The following is a 17,846-nucleotide window of genomic DNA, read 5'->3' on the forward strand; positions in this document are numbered from 1 at the left end:
CACCTCCTCCGGCCGGTCAAATATACAGTCGTCAAAAGATTCAAGAAAAAGTTTAGGATGCATGCGCAGCCACGATCTAGATCTGTGGTTATTTTTAGCTACGGAAATCTGCTCGGTTTTGCGGTCAAATTAACTTTGCACCCTTTCGAAATATAAGCCACGTAATTTTGCTTGCTGTTAACACTCCTGGACGGTAATGTTGATTTATAGTAGTAGTACCACGTATGTGTTCATAAAGTTAGGAAAAGAATATATGAAATACAAATAGAATGCTCAAATTCATATATTTTGTCCGATAACAGTGATCAAAGTTCTGTAGCGTTGGCTGCACAATTACTTATATGTCTTATATTTTGCAAATGAGAGAATACATCTCTAATGAAAAAATGGTTGTGCATGTAGTTCTCAAACATGGCAGTGCTTTATAAAGAAAGGTCTTTTTGCACTCCAAATTATTTTCATATATATATATATAACATGAGTATTAATACATGAATCTCTTCATCGTATTACAGTCAAGAGATCTCGAATTCGAGACCCAGCTGCAGCCCACTTTCGGTCCACGTTCGGTCTGTGAGAGCCACACACCCGTGAGGGGTGGTGTTGAAGTATAAGTACATATATTGCACTTTTTTTTTGCATCAGCTTGAGATTTTGAGTATGTTGCACTCTTTTTTCCCATCAGTTTGAGTTTTTGAGTGAACTTGTTCCGTGCATGAAACTCTTCGTAGATAGGAAGGAATGGCGTGCTCTTTGTATAGGAAGGACATGTTTCTTCATTAATCCCTGTGGCAACATTTGCATCATCTGAGATGCAACGCAGAGGATGGGTCGGAGAGCTGGCATTCTCAAGAGGAAAAAAGGCTTTCTAGCTTCTTTCCTTTGCTTGACCAAGGAAATGTACTTTGCTTCCTCGCTAAGAATTCTTAGCCACTGACAAAATGGTGAAAACTAGCTACTATATCTGCGCGCGCGCGCGCGCGCGCACACCCACAGACCAGCTTTGCTCCCTGGAGAAAGAGCTACCCATGCATGCACGCACAGATCATATACTATCCACCATGAACATTAAGGGTTACAAAAGCTAGCTAGCAAAAAAGTTCATGCATGGCATGGCATGGACATGTGGTGGCTGGTGCAGCAACAGAAAGCATGCAGGAACATGCAACCCTGCCTTTAATTCCTTTCTTCCCCGCTACCAACTGCAGAGAGGAAAAGAAAAGCTCTTTTGATTGTCCTAAAAACATCAGCCACATTTCCATTACAAACCCTTGCTTTTTCACTAGAGCTCCATCTACCCTAAATTGCCTAGCTTTAGTTCCTCCTTGACTTTCCCTTGCCATATCCAACATCTAAAGATCCATACTCATGGTGCATGCTGGGATCATGCATGCTACTAACTAATTAACATGCAAATTAACTTAGTGCTGCTACACTGAAGATTATATTAATTCTTGCCGGCGACGTCAACGGGACCGGTGGGCCTTCAGCTCCGACGATGGTGTGGCCGCCCTAGGGTGAAGTCGAGGTTCGGCTCGCTCGCGCTCGACGTAGTCTCCGACAGGCAGGAGTTGATGTCCGAAAGGATCTCCAGGCTCTTGGACTGCATATGATCCTGCAATTTATACACAAGAATTAGTAGTTGATACCCCATAGTTTAAATATGCTGCCATGTTATTTGGAATGTGTTAGCTGGTTAACTGTAGATGTGTACCTTGAAAGATTGCATGCTTTCGTTGTTGGAGTCACAAGGGAACCCAGACCAGTCCTCCTCCCTGTAAAAGATAAATATATGTTAGAAAACCATATGACAAGAAAAACCAAATGTAGCCACTACAAGAGATATCGGGACTATATTAACAATATTCTTAAAAAATTGTCCTCGTAATTACATGCAGACAACAGAATTAAATGACACCAATAAAAAATGGGGTTGGGCAAGTCCTCGACCGAGGACTGAGGATGAGATCATAATTGAAGCATGCATTTGTCTAGGCGATCCATGACAAAACCTTGCTTGTCTCCATGAGTAGGGGACACTTTATATATGATGATATCACATTTTACTTGGAACTGATCCTAATGCAGGAGTATAACAAGACAACACGGATGTGCACCCATGTGGGTGAAAAAGAGGCTGCTTCTTTGTTTTTTTACTTTACTTGTCAGCCTAAAGTATCAAAGCTCTCCCAAAGTCAAAGATATGCATGACAGTGTGAGATCAATCAAAAGGCTAGCTAAGCCTTGATCCATGCAGTTTAAGCATGCACACATATGACAAGAGACACTACTACTTATTCTGTTTAGCAGTTTAATCCTAATTTTACCAGCATTTCAAAAAATAACTACTGTAGACATTGCCCACACAATTAATTACTTAAGCTAGTGTGTGATGAGTGAAGTGTTGACCATGCACCTTGAGGAACTATTCCACAGAGCACCGGCGCTGATACTCCCATCATGGTCGTTTGCAGCAGCTAGCCTTGCATGTCGCGCCGCCTCCGTCCTACCGCCGACGCCGTGCAGATCGAGCAAGTTGTCGTCGCAGATCTCGCCGGCCGACCCGTTCTCGAATCCGTCAGCCTGATCTGTTATGAACATGCATGGATCGATCCATGGAAAAGCACTTGTCAGAATAGGAATAAAATGGAAAGGCTCGAAGTAGCAGCTGTTTAGGTTTGGCATCTGTTCCAAAGGGATCGAGCAAAAGCATATCTACATTAGATTTGGAGTGTCTAGATCTTTATATTTTGCATGCATATATGTAGTACTATTCACCTGATGAAGCTGCCGGCCTTTCGGTGTTCTTCACAGTCCTGTACATCTGCAGCAACAACAAAGCCAAAAAGATATATACTCATGAGTCATGAGACATAGCTAGAGGCATATATATATGTTCTACACAGTAGTATGAGTACATATCTACCTAACTTTGATTTGCTAATTTATGAGAGAAATGAATCAAATCAGGAATCTGAATGGGAAACAAATCATGAGATATATATATAGCTGCATATACATAAAGAAGCTTTGACAGGACAGCTTAAGTTAAGAGGTCAAACAAAGCAATCAAGGAGGAGGGGGAGAAGAATGGAACCCACATTCTCACATTGTTCAATCTACAGTAGATCAAGTATGTGTGTGCCTGCCAGTAGTACACTGGCTAGGTAGTAGTACTGATGTAGGTTAGGCTGGCTAGGCGTAGAGTGCCATCTGCCATGGATGTGTGTGGAACCCCACAGCATGGAGGACTTGACCTAGTTAGCTGGCTGTGTGCATGCAGACAGTGTGCTAGTAGCAAGGAGAGGAGAAGTTTCCATGATATTACAAGAGCATGCAGAAGATGACAGGGGCTGGTGGCATGTTGCTGCTTAACCACATCCGGGTCTCTCTCTGTCTGTCTGTGGCCGTCTCTCTCTCAACCTTTATTTCTTCCTTTCACTTTGATCTGTTGCATGCATGTGGGCTAGTACAGCATTGAGCAGTGCGTGGTAGTAACTAGCACTGCTACGGCAAAGCAGACACAAGAGAGGGAGAGATGATAGAGGAGATGCACAGATCCATGTCCATGCATCTGTTAATTTATTTTTGCAGCAGTACCAAATACAAGTACCGATTTCAAACTTTCTCTAAGTCAAGCAGTGCAGGTGATCAAATGAGCTAACTAAACTTAGATTCATTTTAACTGCTTAATGCATGATTGGTATAGTAGTAGGAGTACTAGTTAAGGATGATAAATGAAGTGGGGTTGGATTTATTAGTTACCTGGAGGTGAGACTTGACATGAGCCAGGGTGAGGTCCTTGACATCCATGAGCTCAAGAACAGCCTTGGGCGTCGCCCCTGAAATTTGCACACAGCCGGCCACAAACAAGAATTAAGATCGAAAGTGTGAACCTTTTTGCTAACCAAGAGTATACAAGATAAGAACTTTCAGAAGTGATTATTTGGTGATCGATTGAGAAAAGCAAGAGCTTTGCAAATTAATCAGATCGGAGATAAGCCACGTACTGTCATGGCCGCCGAGGAGTTCGACGGCGTGGACGAAGCGCGAGTGCAGCGTGGACGTCCACCGCATGCGGGGAGCCCTCGCCGCTCGCTTCGGCGCCGGGAACCCGCCCAGGATCCTTCCACCGCCGCCGCCGCCGCCGCAAGCTCCGCCGGAGCGCCGCGCGTACGGGTCGCAGTAGCACGGCGGCGCCATGGCCGGGTTGTTCGCGACGACGTGCGGGCCGGGCCCGTGCCCGGGCCCGTACAGCGGCACGCCCCTGATGGGCCGCAGCAGGCCGCCGTTGGGGTAGTACAGCCCACCGCCGTGGCCCATGCCGGGCGGCATGGGCATCGGCAGATGCGGCATGGGGAACGGCAGCTGCAGCGGCGGCGGCGGCGCCATGGCCGGGTTGTTGGAGCTCGGAGGCCCGAAGAAGCGAGCTTGGTGGTGGTGATCATGGCGGGTTGCGGTGGCCGGGAGGCCGATCTGGAGGGACAGATCCGGCTGGGAAGGGAAGAGCTCCATGGATGATACCTCTCCCTGTTCAATCTATCTCCAAGCAGCTAGCTTTTGTGTATGTGTGTGTCGTCTTCTACCTCTTGCTCTGGGAGAGCAAAGCTGCAAAGCCCTGTTTTTGCTCGCTCAAGTTTCCTTGTTTGTGCAAGCTGCGAGGGTTGGGCAGTTGAGAGCTAGATGGATCGATATGCTCCCCTTTTAAGCGACTTCAAGAGAGAGAGAGAAGAAGGAAGGAAGGGGTAGAAATGTAAAAAGGCCGTTTTGGGGAATATGTGAGGAACAGTGCTGTCTGTGTTTAGACAGTGAGTGATGAATGAGTGAGAGAGAAAGGCTATATGGCTATAGCTGCAGCAGTTATGGAGGGCAAAGTGGAGTTTCCCATGCATGCATGGAGGGGGCTTTGCATGTGTGATGAGTAGTTAATGATGATGCCTCTGATGGATGCACTCATTCATTACTCATTCATTCATTATGCATTTGCATGGGGGACTGACTTCACAGTTTTGGGAATTGACAAGAGATGTACACCTTGGATTAATTGCTCTCGAAGGGGGAAAGATACCAATTTGATTAATTACACCACTCTTGTTCAAATTCTTGCATGGGCATGGAGGCATATGCCTGCATGATGGGGGTATGTACAGCCAAAAGGGCAAGCTCTTGTGTGAGGGATGCAAGTTTGGAAAAATGTCTTTTGGGTGAGAGGGTTCCAAGCTCATTGTGTTTGTGTGCATATGTTTGGGGGTTGTTGGCACATGTTTTTCTTGTTAGGAACCCACCAATCCAATCAGCCATGCATTCCTCTCTTTCTATCTCTCCTTCTCTCTCAAATCTCAACGCAATTAACCTGCCTTCTTGATTTGGAACATTAGTTCCAAAACTTACCTTTCCAAAGAAGAAGAAAAAAACACATCGACCAGTTCCATACGGATCACAAGGAAACTTTTGGCACCGAGGCCCCGTTTTGAACGCAGGGTAAGAAAAACACAGGAATAGAAAAAACACAAGAATTGAGATGGCATGCCTCACAAAACCTATGGAGATTGAAAACACAGGAATACAGAAAATTTGCGATTCAAATGCAGGATAGAAAAAGTACATGAAATTTCAAAATACTAGCCGTAACATGTGAAGGGTGGGAAACCAATCCTGTGAACCATAGTTTTCTGTTACTGTGTTCCAAACGGTAGGAAATTTTCCTACAAAAATCCTATCCCACAGAAATCCTAAAAAATCCCTTCCAAACGGGGCCTGAACTGTCTTCGATCTCCATCTCTGTAGTAGTACTACGAGTAGTAAAGAACAAGCACATGACTCCTTGGTTCAGATGACACATCACATCAGTGTGGAAATCTTTAGCTGGTATCTCACGCTGTTTCTGGGGTAGTGTCTTGGCCAAGCTCTAAACCATTTTTGTCACCAAAAGAAGCCATGGTACAGACGGAAGCAGTGCGTTGGTATATTATAAACTACGACCTCTCTTGTGCTAAATTTTTGACTCAAATTAATTTGTCTAAATATGAATATATCTATTCTTAAAAACGTCTACATGTAATATTTCGACAACAATTTAAAATCGGAGGGAGTAATAAATTTAAAACTTCAATGTTTCATGGAGCAGATAGCTAGGCTAGCATGCATGACTATGCTATTCTGAAATGCAATTAACCTGTCAGCAGTATGTATTCTACGACTACTGGATGGAGCACTCCATAGTATATACAAACACAACGAATTGAATCGATGAGTATTGCGGCGAGTAATACAATAACCAACTGCAATACCATAGCTATACTGTAGCTCTTGATGGACAAAGATCAGACAGACAGCAACAACACTGCTCTAACCCTAATAACCCGGTGAATGAATGCCAATGGCAATGGTGACTGTGGATAGGAGAGCCCAGTGCATTGAATGCAAAGGCGAAAGCTTTTGTTTGGTTGGGGCTTTGGAATTGGCGCTTGTCAAGGCTCGCATAAACAAACAATACTGGCACTGTGGCCGCTGCTGCCGTATGAGGTCACCGGAGGTCACCTCCGTGGAAAAATAGCAAATTTCTAAGCCCAGGCCTATGCCAAAGGGTCAAAGGAACTTTCCTCGGTCCTTGCAGTATTAAAAACTGAATAGAAATTTCTGCACCGTCCGGCATCTCTGGCAGCCGCATGTCCTGCAGGGCCTGCGCCATTGGCGGAACCATAGTAGAATTCGTTGAATTTGATTAGGGGTATGTTTATAGAATTTTCGTAGAGTTTAAAAGGCTTAATATTTGTTCAACCTGAAGACTATTTGGATAACGGAAATAAGAACACCAAAAATACTATCAATTGCTTTTTCTCACCACCAATTCCATAAAGATTAATAGGAGTAGATCTCTCTGTTTCAAAATTGTACTCTACTTAGGATTCCAATAATCCTCACATAAGGGTGGGAGTGTCTGCTATTTGTTGGACTATTTGAAAGTGTAAAAATGATATTATTTTTAACAGATCCAGAGTTGTTAACTTTTGACAGGTTATCTACAGGGCCACCCCTTTGATCCGTCTTTGGTCCTTCCTCCTCCTTGTGGACAAACGGGAGCTTTCGACTTCTGGGTGCACCAGGCTGGAAACGGTCGCACGGGATATATCCAACCGGGCTGGCAGGCAGTATGTTGCTAGACTTCAGAATGCATAGACGGCTTCAGGATTCTTGCTTTATTTGGCTTATTTTTGTTTCGACTTTGTGCGACCCATGATTTGTGTACTGTGATGACATAACGTTGCAATAAAATGGCTGTGTGCATAGCTCCGATGCAGAGAGGCCGGGAGCTCCCATTTTCGAAAAACAATATATTAAAGATTACATGCCACTTTGATCATGTACTTCTCTTATTAATGCGTTTTGAAGATCATGTGAATCAAAGAGGCCCTTGATCCAGGTGAGGGCAGGACAGGGCAGATCACGAGCTAATTTTCGGATGGCAATGGATACCCGATACCCGCATACCCGACGGGTATTTACCTGTTTAAGATGCGGGTTTGGTAAGAAAAATACCCGCGGGTATGTAAATGGTAAAATTATATACTCGACTTGACGACTCCGCCAGTCCGACGCCGGTAGCCCACCACCAGCCCTCCGCCCCGCCCCCTGCCACGCGTGCCGTCCCGCCGCCACGCGCGAGCGCCGCCGCCCCCGCCCCACCCACGAGCGCTGCTGCCCTGCGCGCGGGCCTCCTCCGAGCGCCCCCGCCACCGCCGATGCGGCCCCGAGCTCCGCTGCCGCCTCGTACACGCGCGCCGCCGACGCTTCTCCGTTCTAGCGGGTCGGGTAAAAATACCCACAGGTTACCCGTACCCGTGACGGGTGGTGGGTATGGTAAAATTCCATACCCGACCACGGATACGAGTAACGGTTGAGAGTTGGATCGTCGGATACGGGTATGGTTGAGCCGTACTCGTAACCAAGCCCGTCGGTTGCCATCCGTAAGCTGATTAGCATCCCTTGGTCGATCAGCCTGACCCGGACGTCGATCCCTTGGTTAATCTCAAATCTTCCCACGGCGGCCGGCCTGCTGGTTTAATGGCGGGCATCGGAACCCGTGTGGCGAATCGCATTTTACTAATTCGCGATTCGTTTGTTTGTCTGTTTGCTACAGAGAGGCGCAGTAATTACAGTCCTCGGTTCCCTCGCTGACACCGCGAGTTCAGGGTCCTTCGACGATCTGTGAGTTAAAAAACCCAATCCCACTGGGAATCACCAGTACTAGACACTAGTTCTAATATAAAGAGAGCTGGCTATAGCTGCGAGGCATGAGGTGAGATTCGTGAGATGAGATCGAAAGACCGCCCCATCGCGGTGGCACGTGAGGGGTTTAATTCGGACAGTAATTCAGAGAACTAATTAATCCTTCAGATGATTCGAAATGCCCTAATTTGTCCTGAGTGCACGCACGCAGTACCTGCTGCTGTTAGTTTACCTGTCCCGATGGGGGTGATTACTGTACTCATCGGGCTGTGCCACGGCTCTGTGTTTCTAGCTCTTAATTGTGTTGTTACCTTTTGACTTTTGATTTGTTAATTTCTGGAACATGCATGGTATGCATGCATGTCGGCGTTTTTGCTTTGGGCCCGGAAGGCTATTTATTCCGTTGGACGCAAAAATGTGAGAAAACACGGTCAATTTGACTTGCTAAATTTGTTTTGGATATATAGGATACAAATAGAATCCGGATTATCTCGTTTAATTAAACTGACTTACTGCTACTAGCTTCCTCTAATAAATCTAGACATAAACTGTGTTGTGCTGAACTTTTTTTGAGGGAATTTTTTTTTAGGGAATGTTGTGCTCAACTTATTCATACTAGTTAGTCTGAAAAACTTGAGGCACACAAAAACATAAGCACACGAGTTGATAGAACAGATCGATGTGCATTCTTTTTTTGCGCGATGCTGTATATTAGAGCGTGCCTTGGCTTCTAGTGATGTTATAATTTGGAGTATTTACACACGGACGGCTCTCAATCCAATTCGTGGATCGATGCAGGCAGCATCGGCTAGCCGGTGCAGCATGTCAACTCTTCCTAGAAAGGCGAGGAGGAGCTAAGATCCATATATACGTTAATCGATCTAAGATAATACCCATTATCTAATTCATAAAGAGCTGACGTTCTTTATTCTGCTTCCACGCGCGTACGTTTTTTATTGGTCAAGCAACTTCAAGCTTTGAGTTAATGTTGCACACGATGATGCTTGGCTGTCCGCAGAAGCACGCGGGATAGTAGGTATGGTTGCATGCATGCATTTATAATTAACAATTGCTGAGATTTTAGTTCGGATGTATGGCTGCATGTATGCATTTTTGTACTAACTAATTTTGAGGCTTAAAATATTTTTATGACTCAAACTGTTTGTCCGATTAACAATCCGTTTACATCATTAGCTTTGTATCAACGAGAGGTTCAAAACTAGATCTCACTAGAAATTTTTTGACCTATTTATTTTGACATTTTCATGTTACCAAACAATAATGCACAACTTACCGTCATACTCGGAAAGAAATTATCATGTGGTAACTCGTCACTAATAGAGTGGCAACTTCATAAATTGTTGGGTGGTAATTTTAATGCATAAGTATTCTATTTTGTACGAAGTTATCATGCGGCAACTTCTTACTAGCAGGGTGGCAACTTCATATGTTGTTAGGTGGTAACTTTAACGCATAAGTAACCGTCCTATTTTGTATGAAGTTATCATGTGGTAACTCGTTAGTAACACAGATGATAACTTATATGTTACTCGGTGGTAACTTTAACTCATAAGTAACCACCAGTTTGTGCATAAAGTTGTCATGTGGTAACTTGTTACTAACAGGGATGGTAACTTCGTATGTTATTCGGTGGTAACTTTAACGCATAAGTAACAATTCTTTTTTTGAGAAGTTATCATGTGGTAACTGATTGCCAACAGGAATGGTAACTTCCTATATTATTGGCGGTAACTTTTAAGACGAATTTTTTTTGTCGAAACATACCAACATGGGATCTAGTTTCGAAGATCTCGTCGGGACAAAGCTAACAATGAAGACGGATATAAATCGAGTGCACGGTTTGAGATTTATAACCTTTTAAAGTTTGAGATTTTACAAATGCATTAATAATGCATGCATTGCAACATGTAGGTACGTACTATGTGCGTGGTCCTGCGCGCGCCCTGACCAACGCGCGTACGGTCGCGCGTTAGAGAGTACTGCCAGTTATATGCAGATTGATTAATCAGTATACTATAACTATAGTCCCCTAGGATATGCTGCTAGTACAACCTTCTTTCCTGTCTGCTGTGCTCTAATTAAATTAGAAGGCGACGACATTTCGGTCTGGAAGCAAGGAAGGTTTGGCATGCAGCTAGCTAGCCAGGCATAGGTAGTATATAGCTAGGCCAAAGTTTTCCATGCTGACTAGAGACCACTGCCAAAGAATCGAATGGAGACTTCACTTGTGTGTGCAGCTAGCCTCGAGGAGGAATCTACCTCTGTCTACGTGTGTTATATATTAATATACTGGTATGTACGTAGATCGAGGAACAAAGGAAGAATGCTTTTGCAGGAGTAGCTTGCTTTGACCATCCATGCATCCACGAGCACGTCGTCGATCCGGCTGGCCAGCAGAGCTTATCACGTGATGCTGTCAATTTGTTTAATGGAGCTAGCATATATAGCTTCCTCCGTCCAACTATAAAGAACGTATTAGATTCGGTTGACCAAGCTTTTGACTATAAATTACTTCACGAAGATGTGACTAATGTTACTAAAATCATATAAGCAAATATTTTTGGGTACGAATATAATGGATATGAAACCATGTCATATAATTATATATTAATAGAGTAATTTGTGGTCAAAGCATTGATCAAGGAAAAGCTAATACGTCCTCTATTGTTAGACGGAGATAGTACCTTTGCATCTTTGTTCCTCGACCGATCGTCAACTTGACACAAACATTACCCTACTAGTCAATATAGAACGAATTTTATTTCTTAAATGACCTTTAACAAATAAGGCATGTATACTTTTCTAGCATAACGAATTTATTGAATTATTTATATTCAAAAGTATTTAATATTCCCTCCGTTCCGAATTAAATGAGGTGGGTTTGTATAAATTATTGTACAAATCCACGTAAGTTAATTCCAAACGAAGAGAGTATAAAACTTCGGTCGAAAATAATAGAATGCATCTTATATTTTGAAACGGAACAGTACGTCCATGAGTACGTCTCAGTAATGTTCTGCTCCGACTTGCTGGGTCAATCGTATACTCTCTTTTTAATATAGTAAAATGTATTCTGTTTTTTAAACTATTAATAATTTCTCTGATCCATAATAAGTTTCTTACAAAGTTAGTAAGTGTCTTGTATTTAGGACAAAATAACTTTGTAGAAATTCAAGACACTTATTTTCAAACAGATAATTAATACAATTGTATTCATAATAAAAATATTAATTCGTAAATAAGTGGAATAATCCTTGATTAAACAACATGGTCGATGTGTATTGGAACGGAGACAGTAATACGTAGGGCGGTGGCAGCTCGTAATGTTATGCTCCGACTCGATGGGTCGACCGTATATTCGTGCTCGCTCACTTGTACTGATACTCTGCTCAGGACGACGCATACGTGTGAATAGTTCTAGGAGATGTTCCAAGGGGGACAATGGAGTACAATTGTACAAACAAAGAACGTACATTGGAATGGACGTGAACAGCCTACGTGTCATGCTGGACTGGTTGATGTCCAATTCCACATGTGGATCATGATTTTCTTTTATCCGTCCATAAGGTAATGTACAATATAAAGAGTACAGTAAAAGTGGTGGAAAAGTCAGAGACGTCGTTCTCAGACTCATGACTAATGCCCCGTTTGGTTAGGCTTAAAACTGCCTTTTGATTTTTGGCTTATAAGCCACAAAAGCACCTAACTAGTTGCTTTTGACTTTGGCTTTTTGCTTATACCATCATCTAACAATATCAAGTCAAATGTCAAAAGCCAAAACCGAAAACACCTAATTTAGTGATTTTGTGACTTATAAGTCAAAAATCAAAAAGAAGTTTTAAACCTAACCAAGTAGGCCTAACTGTTCGGTGCTCCGCCCGCCTCAAACAGTGGATAAGGCCTACTGAGATGGGCTGTCTCCATTCTGGTTCCAAGGTGGGCCACCGCGTTAGTACGTGATACTACCAGCTCAAGCTGCCATGAAAAAACTTGACAAAAAGTAGCCCTTGTTCGGATTTCTCTTGAAGATATATACTCCCATGAAAAGAAAAATATACTCTCAAGAAAAAATAAATAAAAGAAAGAGGACACCATCAACACTGTCAAAAAAAAGAGGGGACACCATCAACACATTTGAAAGTGGTCAAAAATAATAATTGAGTATAGAAACACAACAACCTATGTTTACCGTATCTCAATAATTCACTCGACAAACAAAAAGAAAAAGATCATGGTATGAAAAACGTATGTGACAGTATCAATGTATAGGGTGCCCATGTCCCGAAGAAAAATAGAAATTTTCTTTATGGCTGTTAAGAGGTGTTTCTGAACTCGGGTACATAGGGTACACCACAAGGCTGACTGGACCGGTATTTTTTCTGAGGCCAGTGATGGCAAAAAGAAGAAGCTCATGCCTCGTGGAGGAAGGGGGAAGAGCGTTGGCGGATGAGGAGTAGCTTAGGAGGATTCTCGTGGCGTGGCTCCGACCTCCGATGGGACGAGGAAGACTGGACAGTCCGACTTGTGTATACTGAGAGTATCCAAAACTGTTTGCTTATATCATGGTTTTGATCGCAACGCATTGGCGATGTTGCGATGTCGTCTCGAATAAATGTACACCGCTTCATCCTTTGTCGTGAGGGTGCCTTAGCAGGCGTTGTCGCGGAGCTAGAGAGTTTTAGTCACCGTAAATTCAGTGTATCCGATCTTATAGATTTTGGGTTTGTGTACTCGTAGATCCGTTTATATGTATGTGTTGAGTTTTTGTCAATGTGTCATAGTGTTTTTTGTTGGTTTTATCTTTTGTAATTTTGAAATCTTTCTCTGGCGTTCTAGTGAAGATCTTTTGGTTCGACGACCTGTATTTGTATTTTTAAGGGATTGTCCCGGCCCAAATACGTTCAACGCTCACCGCTTCTAATTTTTTTGGATGAGCAACTCTAGGGGCTTTTTGAAAGCTTTGAAGGTAGTTAAGTTTCTGGAAGCATACAAGTGACTATGTTGCCTCTCCAGTTTGATTGCGATCTTCATGTTGAAGTCTTGGCAGTATTTCATCTTGCGAATGATACACGGAAAATATGTCTTTAAGAAATTTCATTATAATCATTAGTTATAGGAATGATCTTGTAATTTTTAGGTTATATGATCCAATACATTGTACCTGTTATGGTTCTTGAGTTTGAATAAAATTACGGGTTTCAAAAATAATAATTATAAAAGCATTATGTTTTTTTCAAAAAAAAAAGGAGCAAGCGCGGTCGAACGCGCAGGCCAGCATAGTGACGACAGCGCCAGCCGGTCCACACGGCGACGCACTCCTCCTTGCCAGAGCAGCCCACTTGGCACTTCTGGGCTGTGGTATTGGTTGTTGGGCCCGAGCTCAATAAGCTCGCCGAGCTGGCCGGGGTGGAGCCTGGGCTTGGCCCGAAGCTCAAGGGAGCTAGAAAGTGCTAGCTTGGCTCGGACTGCTCGCGTCCAGCTCGAGCCTAGGCCGAGCCCAAAAGCCTGGATCGAATTCGGACGTGCAGTTTTCCCCTCCGACTGCTCTGCCCTCTCCATCGCACCGCTTTGTCCTCTCATTCCCCCCAGATGGTCACCACCCAACGCTGGCAGGAAGAGGGTTGGGGGAGGCGAGGCGAGGCTCTGCGTGTCGTCGGCGGCGGAGGCTGCTTCCGCACCTAGACCGGTGAGCTCCCTCTTCATTTCTGGTGTTTTCCCAGTGGCGTGCGTTCGTGTTTGGCGTGCTCGCGGGCCGCTGCTGATTGTTTGCTTCCTGCGGGGGAACATAGGGGGAGGCGCCCGGCCGATTAGCGTCGTGTTCGGTGTCTCCTCGCGGTCAATTTCCCGGGCCCGTTGAACCTCGCGGCTGCTGCTGCTTGTGCGTCTCTGAATTTTGCTCGCTTTTTTTCTGGCGGATGTGTCACGGGGAAGGCAGCAGAGGCGGACGTTTCACCGTCGATCTCCCATCCCATGCAGTCGATGGCGGAGTATGCTTGCTCGCCCCCGGTGAGTTTTGCGTGCTGATACTCACACGGGCGATGGTTTTTGTGGTGGATGGTGTGTTTAGTTCGCTTTTTGTGTGCTCGTTCTTGCGTTGTAGAATGATTGAGATATATAGTCTAGTGTATTTCTGTGTCCAGATTCAGACTGATTGATGCATATGGGCACCGGCCCTGCATTTGTAAGCATTACAATGACTGAATATTTCTCGCAAAAAAAAATTACAATGACTGAATAACATGGTTATTTTCTGATTCAGTTGTATGTTACTTTGTGGTTCTAGCTATTTGGTTTAGTAGAAATTCTAGCAGAGAAGTGTTAATTTTGTTGTGCTTTTGGTTGTCACAAGCGCCAATTTCTGTCTTTCAAATCATTTGTAGTTGTTGTTTGTATGATGTGCTTTTGGTTATCTTCTGCCTTTCAAATTCTAGCAGAGAAGTGTTAATTTTGTTGTACTTTGGGTGACTGGATTTGGTGAGGAGATGCGAGGCGATTTTTGCTTAACATCCCCAATTTGTTCCTTTGTTTTTTTCTTCAGATGGGGGGAAACTGGGAGTTTAGATCAGGAAGCAAAGGCACGGCACATACTTTGACGACAGCGAATTCAGGTTAGCTTCCATATCATCTCTTCTCTCTGTTTCCCCCTTTTGATTTTGTTCTCTGTTCATCGATTCCTTAATCGATTTCATCTTGCTCTCTCCTTCCTCCCAGCCGGCATGAGCGAGATTGTCTATCGATCGAGACATAGTAGAGTCCTGTTCTTTTTACATGATCAGGAAGCTCCGAAATCGAATCTTTCTTGTTTCCCTTTTGTGTGTCCTAGCATGGTCTAAATAATGGGTTCCATGTGTTCCAGGTTAAAATCCCGTTGGCTAACTTAAGTGGGCCATCTTCTTTTTTGTCTGAGAAATAGGCTCTTGGGTCATAAAATTCATTTCTCTACTGGGCCAAAATTTTAGAACTTTCTGCTACGGTTCGTTGTTGATCTAGAGTGTCTCAATAACCAAGATAAACTTAATGTTTGTTCATTCATTGTCCTCTTTTTTTTTCACTTTGATATGCTTATTCCTTCATTATGCAATCTTTTTTTAAAAATTGCACTGTTCATTAAATTAAATCGTATACATACTACTAGTGCAATTACAGGGTTCTAAAACTGCAATTGCTATTCAATCCCCGTGTTTTCAGTTTTTCAATGTTTATTTTTATTATGTCTGAACAGTGGTGCCTTTTTTCAATTCAAAATTCTACCCATTCGCATTGGTTTAATTTGTACTCCCTCTGATCCTAAATTCTTGACTCAAATTTGCCCAAATATGGATGTATCTATTCTTAAAAAAGCGTCTAGATACATGTAATATTTCGACAACAATTTAGGATCGGAGGGAGTAGCTTTTAAATCTGTGAATGCCCTGTCTAGGGATGTTTAACAGCTTCAATCTTATCTGTGTACAATCTTAATTTTATAATTTTTCTTTTTTCTTATTTATAGTTAATTGTGAGCAATCCTATTAAAGACCTTATATCATAGCTGGGCACTTGTAATTTTTTGTTTCTCTCTTTTGTTTTTTTTTAATATGCAGCCTTCAGTCCGTGTGCAGCCTAACCAATGTGCATGGAAAGAAAATTTGATGCAGTTTCTAACAAGCCATTGCCTGAACAGTCAGCTATGCTAGTGGCAAAAGCTTTTCAGCCAATCAAAATCATCGACTCGGTGATTTTCTTTCTTTAGTACTCCCTCCGTTCCATATTAATTGGCACGGAGGGAGCATTAGCTAGCTAATTTGATCACTCCATTTATGACTATTGATCTTTGCCTTTTATTGTTGCTAGACTGTGCAGTCAACCCCAAAGTCACCTGAAGTTGTGTACTGTGGACAAAGGGATTTTAATTCAGAATGTAATTCTTATTTCAAGCGAATATCATGAGGAAATCGACGATCTTATTGTGAGCCCCCTGGCCCTTTTCATTATGCCTACTTTTTCCACTATATCTTTTAGTAATTCTGCAGTGCGTGGTGCAAGTTATATGTTGTTAACTTTAGAACCTTTATAAAATCTGCTACTCTAGTAATCGGTGAGTGCTATTTTTTGTACTAAGTATGTAGGTGCAATTTTTGCTCACACCTCCATCTGTATACTGTAATCGATATATGCGGGTTCTAATTTCCATCTTTTTTATGTGCCCTTTCTGCAGTTAAATTTGCATTTTTGTAAACATCGCAATCACTACACGAGTCTGTTGCAATTGCTTACACACACTCATTCGATTGCTTTCTATAGCTTTGTGCAATCCCAGTAGTTATGCACTGCAATTGCAATAAATTTGTAGGCTTCTTGACTTTTCCTTCTTTTTTTAATCTGCCGGCTAGCACTAGCCTGTAGGCTATAGCAGTGCAGACTCATATTCCAGTGGTGCTTTCATTCAGTGCATGTTTCTCTTGTTCATCCGGATAGCAAGAATTAGGAAGCAAGAATAAGGGAGTGGGGCGGTGGGGGGCGGGGAGGAAGCAGGTTGTACCTTTGATGGCTGGTGATCTTGTGAGTTTTCTCACAAATTCACGTCACTGTACCTATACAAAACAATGAGTAAATTTCAGACAGCACTTCTTTATCTTTTTTCCTTTTTATGCTCTCAATTGAATTGAATTTATGCATTCCCTATTCTCTGTCAACAGGAATGACTGTGGTATATTCTGTATGAAATTTATGGAGTTGTTCGGACGTCGGGTGCTGCTGCATGGCAAGTTTTCTTATAGGGACATTATATTTTCCTGTCAAAATTGCGAACGACATGCTCTTTTCTAAGTTCAGCTTAGTTCATACAGTTAAGGAAATGATTCTTCAGTTGTCTCAATAGGTACTAGCTTCTTTATCCGGACTATATTTTTGTTTTCGCGTTATGCATGATGTCACATTTTTTATCGTTGGTGCTTATTATTGTAATTTTATCTTTTTGTAGATTGATTTGTCCAAGAGGAGACATATTTGAACAGAATCGTCTTCATTTTGCCCTTGCCTTGTTAGCTTATATAAAATTTGTTTTTAGATTGCTCCATATTTGCTCTGTGGCAATGCTTGTGAACTTTGTAAGGATAATGGATCTATGAATGGCTTGTGTGCCATGCCTCTGTGTCAAATTGCATTGTATTTGATTTTCAATTGCAGTGTCTTAGCTTTTGCAATCCCAAGATAAGCAAGCTGCTTTTCGTATCTGAAGGTCTTATTTTTACAGATTTGCAATCTGCAGTGCATTTTATTCGCACCAATTCCCACTATTCATGCCACTATTATATTTGTTATAATGTGTATCTAAGCCATGTTTATTATTCTTTTGTCGTAGCATTTATGCTTTAGTTGGTTTTGTTTGATTTGTAGGATTTGAAATCATAGATTTTTTCTTTGAACTAGTACTTCGCATGTGTTTCCATGGCTACCACCTAATTCGCCGTTTTGAATTTTGAAAAAAATTCAACATGGCATGACATTCAATTCCACTGTTTTTGAAATCATGTGAATAAAAACTGCTCTCGAAACAGTGCAAATCTCTACACCATGCCTCTCATCCTTTTAAGGACATACATCTTCGACCATGC

At 42.7% G+C, this 17,846-nt stretch overlaps 1 protein-coding gene and 1 long non-coding RNA gene across 12 annotated transcripts; one reads left to right on the forward strand and one right to left on the reverse strand.

Annotated features, from left to right (window-relative positions):
• Window positions 1-1,146: 1,146 nt before the first annotated feature.
• Window positions 1,147-4,809, reverse strand: LOC100821114 (probable transcription factor KAN2). Its single transcript, XM_003571405.4, has 6 exons — window positions 4,011-4,809; window positions 3,766-3,842; window positions 2,779-2,824; window positions 2,417-2,588; window positions 1,715-1,775; window positions 1,147-1,615 (listed from the first exon to the last, which is right to left on the reverse strand). The coding sequence occupies exons 1-6, from the start codon at window positions 4,513-4,515 to the stop codon at window positions 1,487-1,489; spliced, it is 990 nt and encodes a 329-aa protein (XP_003571453.1). The 5' UTR covers window positions 4,516-4,809; the 3' UTR covers window positions 1,147-1,486.
• An 8,968-nt stretch (window positions 4,810-13,777) lies between these two features.
• On the forward strand, window positions 13,778-17,463 carry LOC104583557. 11 transcript variants are annotated; one of them, XR_001406714.2, is made up of 7 exons: window positions 13,778-13,936; window positions 14,789-14,858; window positions 15,834-15,964; window positions 16,084-16,198; window positions 16,623-16,839; window positions 16,929-17,110; window positions 17,213-17,463. It is a non-coding gene; the product is annotated as an uncharacterized LOC104583557 (long non-coding RNA). The 11 variants fall into 11 exon arrangements; XR_001406716.2 differs by having other exon boundaries at window positions 16,629-16,839; XR_001406715.2 differs by having other exon boundaries at window positions 16,680-16,839.
• The last annotated feature ends 383 nt before the right edge of the window (window positions 17,464-17,846 follow it).

The sequence above is a fragment of the Brachypodium distachyon genome, chromosome 3 (genome assembly GCF_000005505.3).
Source record: "Brachypodium distachyon strain Bd21 chromosome 3, Brachypodium_distachyon_v3.0, whole genome shotgun sequence".
Lineage (NCBI taxonomy): Eukaryota > Viridiplantae > Streptophyta > Magnoliopsida > Poales > Poaceae > Brachypodium > Brachypodium distachyon.